At 43.1% G+C, this 12,300-nt stretch overlaps 2 protein-coding genes across 3 annotated transcripts in view; both read left to right on the forward strand.

Annotated features, from left to right (window-relative positions):
• Nucleotides 1-8,872, forward strand: part of taf2 (TAF2 RNA polymerase II, TATA box binding protein (TBP)-associated factor) — a 51,223-nt gene extending 42,351 nt beyond the window's left edge. For both annotated transcript variants that reach the window (XM_072395023.1, XM_072395024.1), the window contains exons 25-28: nucleotides 2,404-2,633; nucleotides 3,971-4,135; nucleotides 4,345-4,447; nucleotides 7,624-8,872. In XM_072395023.1, the coding sequence (XP_072251124.1) occupies nucleotides 2,404-2,633; nucleotides 3,971-4,135; nucleotides 4,345-4,447; nucleotides 7,624-7,922 (797 nt within the window). In that variant the 3' untranslated portion in view covers nucleotides 7,923-8,872. The remainder of the gene's footprint in view (nucleotides 1-2,403; nucleotides 2,634-3,970; nucleotides 4,136-4,344; nucleotides 4,448-7,623) is intronic.
• Nucleotides 8,873-11,818: 2,946 nt separating this feature from the next.
• enpp2 (ectonucleotide pyrophosphatase/phosphodiesterase 2) overlaps nucleotides 11,819-12,300 on the forward strand; it is a 69,365-nt gene continuing 68,883 nt past the window's right edge. The window contains exon 1 of the mRNA XM_072395028.1: nucleotides 11,819-11,987. Within this exon, the coding sequence (XP_072251129.1) occupies nucleotides 11,970-11,987 (18 nt within the window). The 5' untranslated portion in view covers nucleotides 11,819-11,969. The remainder of the gene's footprint in view (nucleotides 11,988-12,300) is intronic.

The raw sequence follows: 12,300 nt of genomic DNA on the forward strand, positions 1-12,300 counted from the left end.
ATTCAGGTTACTAAATGTGGACTGTAGGTTGTAAACATGTCATGGATAAATAAAGTAAACAGAATGCAGCTCTTTCGACGCTTCTTTAGCATGAGCTGACTTATGTATTTACAGTCTGTTAAAAAATGGCCATGGAGAAAGCATGAACCAAACTTAGTGGAGTGACATCTAAGGCCTGATCTTATCTGACCTGCAAAGATTAAAATTTGCATGACCCACCAGCCATTTCTGGTCTGAACAGACTCAACAAAATCAGCAACTGACCGACGTCTTCCCAGATGTGATATAATACCCCAAATATTCCCAGAGGTTAAAGTAATACCTGAAGAGGAGGTCTCTAAATGTTCTTCTTGTGGATGTCTGTTTAGCTCTGTTCTACAGGTACAACTAATGTGAAAAGCTGTAGGTGGAATTGGTATAGTGAGTTTCTAAAATCATGTCAGAAATGAGTATTTTGCATTGAAAAGTTACCATCAAAGGTTTCCGGGACTGAATATGGAGCTTTTCAAACACATTTTTGACCGTTGTTCTGACAAAATATTTCTTTAAATAAAGTAATGGAGAGAAAAGCAGCAAGTCCTCACTCATAAGATCTTCAACATTGTTGAAAGAAGGGATCATTGGTTTTCTAATGTTTTGTGGCCTTTTCCAGAGCAAAGATAAGTTCTTTAATGGGCATCTTTTTTTTTTTTGCTTTACTCTGATGACACTGATGCATTTTCCTTACTATTGTGTGAGTATTTCACTGCTACCACCCAAATGAAAATGACTTAATTGACACCTAAGGATGTAGAAGAAATTCTTCAAGCTTTGTTGAATACCTTTTGTTGTCATTCAGTGGTTCCATTAAAAGAATGCAAGGTTCCTTTGGAGTACACGATCGCATTTGGTGTTATGTTCGGCCAACAAGGCCATTTGGTGTGCCTACTTTACTTGCCCTCATGTTTTTGGTCATGTAGATCTGAGATAGTTCATTTCCTTGTCAGATACAGTAAGATCCAAATAACTCCGGTATGAGGAACCATTATGTTCTAATTAAAGAGACTGGCTGAATGGGTGATTTAGGTTAGATACGTTTCCTGTCTTTCTGTCATTATTATATGACCGTTTCTGTCATTCATAAACTGAAAAAGGCTTACTTTGTGGTGAAGCGCTTCCTGCTTAATCCTGCTTCGATTGTGTCCTCAGGTTTCATTATTTCTTTTTCTTCCAGGGGGTCCAGTGTGCCTTTCAGCTAGCTAACCAGGTCATAAAATTGTAGTCTGCCAGTCCAAATATCCAGCACCTCAAAAGCCAAATACAAGTATATGTTCACAGCTTCAGATTCCTGATGGCCACCGGGCTCTTGTTACAACATGTTATTTATTTTTGTGATTTACAAGCAAGGAGGATGGACAGACATATACTGGTGGTTATTATTTCCACTGAACTCCTGTGTGTTGGCCAGGTTTGTGTGGTGAGCTGCTGGACAGTGCTGCCATTCTAAATACACAGGGACCAGTGTGGTAGCCTTAAATACTGTTATTAAGATGATCTAGTTGTTGTAGTCCTCTCTTCTGCATCCTCTAGCCCCCCCAAGTGTTTAACACACACACTCTCACACTGCGATATTTAACCAGCTGAAGGTCAATGCTTTACAAAAACGACCCAAAACACTTTCCGTAGCTGGTATCCATTTATTTCAACCGTCTTTCTAAAGCCACAGTCTGCCCCCCATTGTTCGGCGCCTGGTCTTTGGAGTGTCAGCTTCAGCGAGATTTGATGTTTCATTCATTCCAACTGCAATTACTCAGATGACTCATATAATGATGCATGTAGTTGTGTGACTGACAGTTGATAGTCTTCTGTTTATTTGTGGTTGTATTGTCCAAGATTTTCCAGTTGAATATGTTGTTTTAGAGCACAGAATTGAAGACTAATTGCTGGCGGTTACTTTATAAAAGTCTCTTTGTATCGTTGCCATGTCTGGCAGCTAAATTGCTGTTAGCTTCTGCGAATGGCTTAATTGCCTGCTGACACAGAGCTGGAACACTGTTTTTGACGGTCTTTATTCCAAGATGTTCAGTGTTGCATTTGCAAAAAATGATAAGTAAAGAACTTGAGAGAGATTTTCTTATGTTGTTACTTACACACCAACTCCCAACCACTCACAGAGCAGGGTCATCGTGACTTTCTGGATTCCTCTTTGAGACAGAAACTGTCAGATTGGTCAGCCCATGTCTTTGTCTCATCCAGCTCACATTACTAGCTGTTTGTTTTGCAGGTGAGGGGCTTTCACCATGTTCTGTTTATGGACAGGGCTTTTTCACTGTTGTCATTGCACAAGTGACAGAATGAGCCTCACTACCCGTTAAATCACAGCAGGGTGACACCTCTCTACCTCTTCACCTATCCTTTTCCCAGGTACCTCCCATGACTGGCGGCTGCGCTGCGATGCTGTGAACCTTTACTACACATTGTTCGGTCTGACTCGTCCCTCATGCCTGCCCCTACCAGAGCTGGGTCTGGTACTCAACCTGAAGGAGAAGAAAGCTGTCCTTAACCCCACCATCAAGCCTGAGCTGGGAGTTGGCGCTGTCATGGACTCACCTGCCAGTATAGGCATCCATGGTGTGGGGATGAGCTACACAACTGTAAGTGGTCATTTAACAGTCAGAAATCACAGATCATCCCCTCTCAGGTCCCTAACACATCAGTAAAAGGTGCACTGTATGGTGTCATATCATAGAACTAGAATGCTGGTGTGTGCCTTGAAAATAAAACTAAAAATATGGTTATTCTTTCCATTTTATACAGATCATAACAAATACTATCCAGTCATTAACTGATTTTGGTGAGAATCCGGAGTAGATGTCCGATCTCTGAAGGAACACTAACCTGGAGAACCTTTTTGCTAAGTAGGGAAAAAATAGTATTGATATCCTGTACTGTAGTGCTCTGCCTCGGAGGACACTTGCATCTCCAGGAACAGAATAATTTATTCTAATAAGTCACAATGTTGGTTTAATGCTCCAGGTTTCATTGGTTATTATGGCAGTGATGAGGTAAGTAGCAGGATTGTTGGTGGTATTTGTTTCCTTTAGTTTGATTTTCTGTGATTTGTACAGATGATACGTGCAAAGGAAGTGCTCCATAAAAGGTTGGATCTATGTGATTATGGATACTACAGGTTAATGCTGCCAACAGTAGGTGGCTATAGCTCAGGAGAAAGAGCAGTCATCTGCCAGTTGGTTTTGACTCCTGGTTTCCCCAGACCGCGTGTCAAATTGTCCTCTGGCTAGACTCAGAAAGCGATGTTGCCTTCGATGCATCCATCGGTGTGTGAATGTGTATGATAGAGAAAGCAGTGTCTTAGAAGTGCTGTATGAGTGTGTGTGAATAGGTGAATGTGGTTAAATACACTAAGAAAGCACTATAGAAGTACAATTAATTTGCCAGTAAAGAGCAATTGACATCTCATCCTCACTGTATCTCCCAGAAGGATGAGAAAATAACACCATTGTGCTGTTCTGTTCTACGGCTGACCAGCGCACTCTGAAATGACCCTACTGCTAATAGTTTCTCAGTAATAGACAATTATTTTGAATAATTATGTTTAAAATTAAAGGTTCTCAATTTGGTATTGTTGTAAACGCAAAACACTGAGACCAAAAGAGGACGAAAGCCAGCCCAGCTCCAGCCTGTCTCCAGCCCACCGCTGGTAGAGAGCTGATGCAGGAGGATTTGCTGCTCAATCAGCTGACTGGGGGGCACCTTGTTTTCTCAGATATGAGACCGCTGAATTCATCCTCCCCTCTCTACCAGGTCTTTTTGGACGGTTTATTCAGGGAACTGTTTTGTTGGGCGCTCAGAGGGACTACATTTGTAACAGTGTGTTCCACAATGACCAGTGAAATGTTTATTAATGGTGCATGATTGTTCATCATTAAGCAGGCATAATCCTGCTTAATAAGGTGTCTTTGTCTGTTAGATGGATGAAGAACCAGATCCTGTGTCACTGGGTGTGTGTGGGGTGGGGCAGCCCCCTCAGGGCCTGAAGAGGAAGGCTGAGACCCCACTGGGGTCTCCTCCAGAGCCTGGACAGGTGCTACAGCAACAGGACGATGATGGAAGAGGAGGGCGCTACAAGATCAGGGTGAGACTCTGCTTTTCCAAAATGCTTCCTTTTAAGTTCTGGTATTTATTCAGACCCTAACCGATGGGCTGTTTTATTGTAATGTACAGTACATTACATATGAAACAGCTACTATCCACAGACCATCTGTTTCTACTGGAAAATAAAACAAGTTGTTTTCATTGATTTCTAAAGTGTTGGTTTCTAAAATGAATTGTGTTCTGTTCCAGTTCAACACAATGGAAGAGGAAGATATTGATATGGAGACAGTTCATGATAGTCAGGCCTTCATTCATCACCATCTGAACTTGTTAGAGAGGCCCTCTACGCCAGGTAAACGCATATACACACGCACACGCACAGTCTTGTCTTTGTGTTGGGACTCTTCAATGATATATTACATTCTGTAGCCTAGTACCCTCAGCTCTATGTTAATATTGAACAGGATCTTCAATCTGAAAACTATTCAATTGAGTTTATTTATATAGCACCAAATCACAACAAATGTCATCTCGAGGCACTTAAATGAATACTGTCCAATTCAAACCAATTATAGTTCAATTCATTGTAATCATAATCCAAGCAAATCCAATTTGTTAAATTAAAAATTAATCCAATTCATACATACGGAGCCAATTCAAATACAATATCCTAGCTAAGGAAACCAACAGATTGCACCGAAACTTGTCTTCAGTCCAATCTCCTGTCCTGAGCGTGCATGAGGCGACTGTGGAGAGAAACGACTCCCTTTTAACAGGAAGAAACCTCTGGCAGAACCAGAACCAGGAAGGGTGGCCATCCGCCTCGACCAGCTGGGGTTTAAGACTGAAAAGAGGGGACAACAAACACCATAACACCATTCAAAGGATACCTGTTGGAACAGGGAAACACAAGTTAATAACCACAGTAATGTCACATGTAAATAATGTATATGGGGGGGATACGATATAAAATTAAAGCTGCATTGCAATTAGCTACCACTTTCTCTGGTTTAAATAGCCTATTTATATTATTTAATTTTATATTTTATTTACCATATTTTGCGCACTATAAGGTTCACCTGATTATAAAGCGCACCCTCAATCATGGGCTCCATTTCTGTACTGAACCCATACATAAGGCTCACCTGATTGTATGTTGAATGTTCTCTGATTGGTTTATCGCTGCCAGCACAGTAGTGCATGTATTACATCCCTGTGTCAGTGGGAAATGGTCCGACGGTCAAGGACAACATCGTCGGTGGTTTTTACACTTATAAACGTATAAACTGCACGTCGGTCTGCATCACCCATCTCAGACTGAAGAACAGTCACTCACTGGGACACGGGCAAAAGCATTAATGATGACACGATTCAATCGCTGAGTACGAGCTCCATACAATCTTCTGCTGTACGAGCCGCCCAGCCGAAAATACTTCTGCAACACCGTCTGTTTTTCCCTTTTCAATTTAAGATTGTGATAAAATCGAAATCGTTATTTTATTTTAAAAAAATCGTGATATGATATTTTTGCCATATCACCCACCCCTAATCCTGGTCTCAACCCTGGGATGTCATGTCTTTGGATGACTAATAAATTCGTCCATATTTCTAGAAATGAGAGCCGCTCCTTCCAAAGTGGGATGGATGCCGTCTCTCCTCATCAGACCAGGTTTTCTCCAGAAAGATTGCCAATTATCTATGTAGCCCACGTTGTTTGCTGGACACCATCTAGACAACCAGCGATTGAAGGAGGACATGCGGTCGTAACTGGTCAGATTTAGCAGGGGTCCAGAGAAGGAGAAAGAGAGTCTGACATTGTTTTGGCAAAAGTACATAAATTTAACATTAATTTTAATTTTAGTGACCTCTGATAGGCATAACCAGGTGTTATTACCGTATTTCCGTTTATCCTTAGCCAGCAGTTTTAAATAGGATTCTATGTCGCCCGCTCTGGCCCCTGGAATACATTTGACTATGGTCACTGGTGTCGCTAATGCCACGTTTCTGACTATAGAGATGCCAATTACCAGGGTTTTCTCCTCAGCGGGTGTGTCGCTGAGTGGGGAAAATCTATTTGAAACGTGGACAGGTTGATGGTGAACCACTTGCCCTGACAGCCAGCCTGGGTTTCCGACTGCTTGGGTTCTGCTAAGGGGCAGCTAACTGGATTAGCTACGCTAGGTGATTCTGCACCAACTAAACGGACCTGGCTCGCTATCAGGTGGTTTTCAACAGTGCGAACCCGAGATTCCAGTTCAGATAACCTCGCCTCCAAAACTACAAAAAGACAACATTTGTTCCATGTACCATTACCACTAAAGGAGGCAGAGGAGTAACTAAACATCTGACACACGGAGCAGGTGAAAGCAGGAGATAGAGGAAGAGAACTGGTAGCCATGCTAAGCTAGAGAACCAGACACACCGCTAAAAAGTGAAAAATAAAGACTAAAGATCTGTAAGAGTGAGCGTTAGAATATAACAAGTATGGGATAGAGTTAACTATGCAAGATGTGTAAATTATAGGGAGAAATAAGGGGATTATTAGTAGTTCAAGAGGAGCAAGAAGTTCCACAGAAGACAAGCAAGGTAACAGGAAGTGATGCAATACGTCTTACCGCAAAGCGTCAGTATCCAACAGAACAAGCACCTGGACATGTATCTGTTACAACAAAACTAGTGCAAGTACACAACAAGGGACCAGGTCTAGATGAAAAACCACTCCACTTGAAGCCTGCCAAACTAGGACTAGATCATTCAGAGAACCTGAAGACAGTTTAAAACCATTTAGTGAAGGTTTCTGAAGTTTCCCTGTTCCAAGCACATCGGACCAGGTTTACTTTTACATCATCATACTCAGTACCACTGAGGCCCACTAACCAGATGCTCTGGCATATCATAAGAGGTGATCAGAAAAGCTGAGGTAATTGTGCCTTTTCAGTGGCTGGCCCTGAGCAAACAGAAGCAGTCCCTGTGTGCTCGCACACAACAAGCTGGTGTCCCAGAACGAGCTGAGTGACCACTCAGTGAGTGTAGGTGGTGGGACCTTTGTGTTCAGCGGTGCTGGCTCACTTTTACAGCCAAATCAGTTCCACCTTGAAGGGGAATGTATTGAAATGTGGAGCAACTTCCAGATTAGAAACTTTTAAGATGCCGTTGAAGCACAGCTGCTTCTTATTTAGCTTTCAATTCAGGTGGCGCTTTGATCTTTTTATTTTTGATCGTGTTTGTATTGAACACTCTTTACTTCTTTTAGTCTGTGTTTCATTGATCACGATCTAAATTTCACAGTATTTTTGTTGTTGTGCACAAACGTGTTTTAAAATTGCTGTATTTGTGAAACTGACATTTATTTATCTATTTCATAAATTCTATTACAGGAAATATTTTCCACTTCTGTTTTTCATTTCTCTTTTCGCATAATTTGTCAAAGTTTATTTTTGGACAAAGATGGACAACAGTTGCTTTATCTGGCTCCTATCTGAATGCTTTGATCTTTGCTAACGCACACATTCTCTCTCTTGGTTTAAGGTAAAGAGCCACCATTAGTCGAACAGTCCTTGCTCTCCATGCCCGCTACACCTTTGCCCTCCTTTTCCAAAGAGACCACCTCCTCGTCTTCTAAGCACGGAGGTGACCATGGCCACCACCACCACCACCACCACCATGAGCACAAGAAGAAGAAGAAAAAGCACAAGCACAAACACAAGCATAAGCACAAACACGAAAGCAAGGACAAGGAGAAGGACCGAGACCGGGATAACTCGCACGTCTACAGCAACAGCCCAGCCAGCGGCCGGTCCCTGCGCTCCCCCTCTCTGTCCGACTGAGGAGCTGGAGGGGGGGGGGACTTCTGTCCTACAGGAGAACACAGAGACGTGTATGCTTCCATGTTCAGTAGAATAGTCTAGTTTTCATTGTCCTGCAGTACTTTCTGACCTGTTTGGGCAGAACGGTTGTTGTCTGGGTTTAATCATCAGAGAGATGAACACCGAGGAATTCCTCAGCAGAATCAAAAGTGCACGTTGGCTCAGAGGAGAAACATGAACTAAACTGAGGCTGAAGCATCATTAAGGTGAACCTTCAAAGACTTCTCTGTGTTGTCACACACAGACCCGGCAGTGGACCATCCCAGGCATGCAGCCACGTACACTTCTCTCCACAAACAGTCAGATACAGTCTTAGCCAAGCTGGTGCACGTGTCCCCGTGCAGAGACACCACTGTGGTGTGCCTCGTGCCCACGGTTCAGTGAGCGGCTTCTCAGGGCAAACATGATGGATGGTGGTGATGCTTCTGTGGTCTGAATCTCTGGTGAGCCTCATGGTCAGAGAATGAAATCAAACTGTAACCAACTAAAACCCCAATAATATACCTGTGTTTTTTATACTTTTGTCTCCAGTTGTCAACTTTGATTTAAGAGGCCTTCGTGTCAGCAAATGATTTTAACTAGCTACAGTCCAGATCCTTCCCTGCTTTTGTGGCTGATTTTACTCTGGCAGAATTTCTTAGCTTTAATTAGGTGGTTTTTAACAATGAGAAGAACCAGCAGAATTCAATATTCATCCCACAGAGACCTTTTTGGAACTTCAGACTTTTGTTGTGAACAAACTGTTGCTTAAATGTTGAAATGCTATCACTCTGCTGCTTGTAGTAAAGTGGGGACGCATTACAGGTTTCAGAATCCCGTGCACACAAAGCGCACTGGGGATGCATTTTTGTGGATAATATTTTCTATTTTGCAGTTTTGGTTTAAAAACATATAAAAGATTGTGAGATAAATCGATAAGATCTCCTATTCTATTTTTGTACTGTATTTATGCTTTGTCATATTTTGTTTGTGTCACATTTGAGCTTCATAGAAGTCTGGTTTCTCAGTGACTGGGCAGGTGACCTGAGGCTTTCCAATAACCCACTTAAAGAGCATTATCCTTCTGATTCCAGGTCAAGTAAGTAGCTTCAATAAAAAGACCAGCTGCAGGCCTCCTCTGCAGTAGAAGGTGCTCGTGGAGTTTATCTCTGGTTTCACTGACAGTATTGGTGTTGTTGATCATGGTGGAATATTACCTGCAGACAGAAGTGTTCTTCCACCTCTGTCCTCTCAAAGCTTTTTAGTGCATGGCACCATTTTGTTGCCACAGTTCAGAGAAGCACAAACCTTCCCCCCAAATCTTTCCCATAACTTTGAACTTCCTGTATTGCAGCTATGAAGATGCTGCTCTCTGCTCACTTTAGCCTTTTTCACACATGGCTTCTGCCTTCTCGTTACTATTCCTCCTCATGATTCACACATGGCAGACAGAGGCATGTCAGCCCCTCATCACGGTCCTTTAGCACATCAGGCTGGTGTCACAGGATCATGAGTGACAGCAGCACAGTTGGTAGAGAGGCACACATGAGGCAGGATCGCTTCACTCCTCGTTACTACCTGCCTTGCTGGAACAGCGGTGGAACAGCGGTGGAACAGCGGTGGAACAGCGGTGGAACAGCTGCGACTCCCCCTTCTCCATCAGTCCTGACTGAAAGGCACATGTGACTTTTGCGCACTATAAGGCTCACCTGTTTCCTGAACAACTCACCTGCTACTACTCCCTGTTTCTGCTGAATCCCATCCATGTAGAGTAATGATTTTAGCCTTGCCACAATCAGAACATTGCAGTACATGGTTGCTACCTACATTTTTCTGTCATTTTTGGGCTGGTTTTGAACATTTTGAGGTTGGAAAAATGAGACTCAGGTTAAAAAGCAGCAGAATCTTTCTCAAGAACCACAACCTTTAAAAGAACAACAGCACCAGTTCCCTTATTAAGTAGGTGGAAATACAAGCATTACGTGAGTTTGGTCACCATCACAGCTCCTGGTGCATCATTAAGCCACTCAGACTTGTGTTAATGGACAGACCGTTACCAACAAACACCACAGGGCTTCAGTCACAGAAGCCACACAAGCAGCTAAATCACAGCCACACAGGTGGCTAACTCATGACTGACTGCTGCTTAATTAAAAGCTCTGCTGTGGTAGATGTGGCACACTTCCTGTATACAGCACCTGCGTTTGCTCGGTTCTACAAAATGATTAAAGATGTCTTCCTTTTTCATCCATACATTTAAATCCTGTACTGGTAGTTTAATGTTTGCTTTGTTTTTTTGCCTCGACCCCACTGATGTGGGGTCAAGAGCACTTTGAGGTGTGGACGGACAGGGGATCAAACCACTGACCCTCCAGTCGGTGGATCACCACTGGGCACAGCTTTGCCACAACTGTTTAACAGCCACAATAGAAAGTTTTAAGAGAAGACTTTAGGGGATGTGCTTTCTCCTTCATGATTAGCTCTGCCAACCCTAAACTAGCTGTTCAAATGGAGAAAGGAAGGTGTCCTTAACTTTGCGTAATGCACTTCACATCATTTTCACGCTCATCAATGGGAATTTACCCATTGTGGGACAATAAAGAGAAATCTAATCTAGTACTTCAGTGAACCCTTGTGTCTCATGGATGGAAGCACTGACAGACTGACTGAGACCTGTTTTGTTGCTTTGTGCTGATTTACGGCGACTAAAGTCTCGGATACAAGAGGACTCTCACTTTTTTTGTTTAAATTATATTTCTATTTTATTGCACACAAACATATATTGAAAGACAAAGAGCATTACTTTGACGTAGGGAAAACAGCCAGCCGACACAAACATGTTACTTCAGCAGAAGCAACAGTAGACCACACATTACATTGTGTTTGTCTCTGATGTGAGAGAGAAGGAGATCTGTACAGCGCCACATGTTGCCATTCATGGACACATTCACAGGACCAAAAGTGGCCCTTTTTCTTTCTCACTTCCTGCAGTAAATAATTTATTATTTATTAGTTCTCCCTGTGTATGCACGGGTTCTCTCCAGGTACTGCGTCTCCCTCCCACCGTCCACAAACCTGTATGTCAGGTTAGTTGGTGGCTCTAAATGGTCCCTTGGAGTGTGAGTGTGTGTGTGGTTGTGTGTCTGTTTGTCTCGGTGTGGCCCTGTGATGGACTGGGTGTACAGCTGGGACAGGCTGCAGCCCCCTAAATTGAATGAAGCGGGTTTAGAAAATGATGAACAACAACAATAGATCATCCTTCATGAGTTCTTTTCTGTTGGTTCGACGTGGAGTTTTCTAAAATATGCTAATTTACATATTTTCATTCTGAAACCATCGCAAACCATTTCTTTCAGATTAAGAGAGAAGTGTTTGAGTCATTTCTGCATTTTGTGTCCGATAGTCCACATGAAGTGTTCCAAATTCACCAGATCCTTATGGACCAAGAGCAACATTCTAAGTCTAATCTCTGTAAAAGCTGCTGTAATTAGCAGGGCTCTCAGATCTCACGCAATGAGAAAGATTCTCTCTCTTTCCTTCATTCAAAACTTGAAAGCCCTGGTAATTAGATAAATAGCTACCTAAAGAATGGAATATTTGGGATTTCTCACTCCTATTCTGTGGCTTTTCACAACACACGAGGCAAATTAAAATAGGGATGGAATGTGGTTGAGCTGTCCTATGTGGAGCGTATCCATTTAACTGGACTGACTTGTGGAAAAGCCTTAGTCCCTTCCAGTTCGGATTCGGAGTCGTTGTCACTGCTTCATACAGCCAGACTGGTATGAATATGACTGACGGAATGATTTAGAAACTTTTGCCAGCTCCTGACTCAGCGCAGCGTAATCCACATGCGGGTTCAGACAGGAGCCCTCTTTCACCGCAGCATCAGTAGGATTCCAGCCCGCTTTTGCAGTCTCCTCCCCTCTTCTCCTGTCCTCTCTAACGGTTCTCCTCTCCGGTGGTCTTTTGGGTTGGAATGCGGTCACCCTAGGACCTGCAGCTCAGGACTAAGCCCGACACGGAAACATGTTGCTTCAGAAACTGGTACGGTAAGAGTCCCCTCAGAAAATGTTCTTATGATGCGTAAATCCGTGTTGCGTCAGATGGATCTTTTTGTTGTTTGCGCTATTTGTTGAACTCTTTCTTGATGTTGTCTGCATGTTGCCATCCGTCTGCCCTCCTGTCCTTTACTCTGGCTCTGCACAATATTTCTGTCAGTTTCATGTGGCGAACGGCTCGTCCAACAAGTCGAAGCTATTCTTGTGCGGATGCGGGGGCCCGAGCTCCCTCTGAACCGGAGAAGCAGCGCTCCAGCCATGGTGCTCCGCAAAATGATGTTTTATCTTCCTCTGGGGGG

This window comes from Leuresthes tenuis, unplaced genomic scaffold (assembly GCF_036924035.1).
Source record: "Leuresthes tenuis unplaced genomic scaffold, fLeuTen1.0.hap1 SCAF_10, whole genome shotgun sequence".
Taxonomy (NCBI): Eukaryota; Metazoa; Chordata; class Actinopteri; order Atheriniformes; family Atherinopsidae; genus Leuresthes; species Leuresthes tenuis.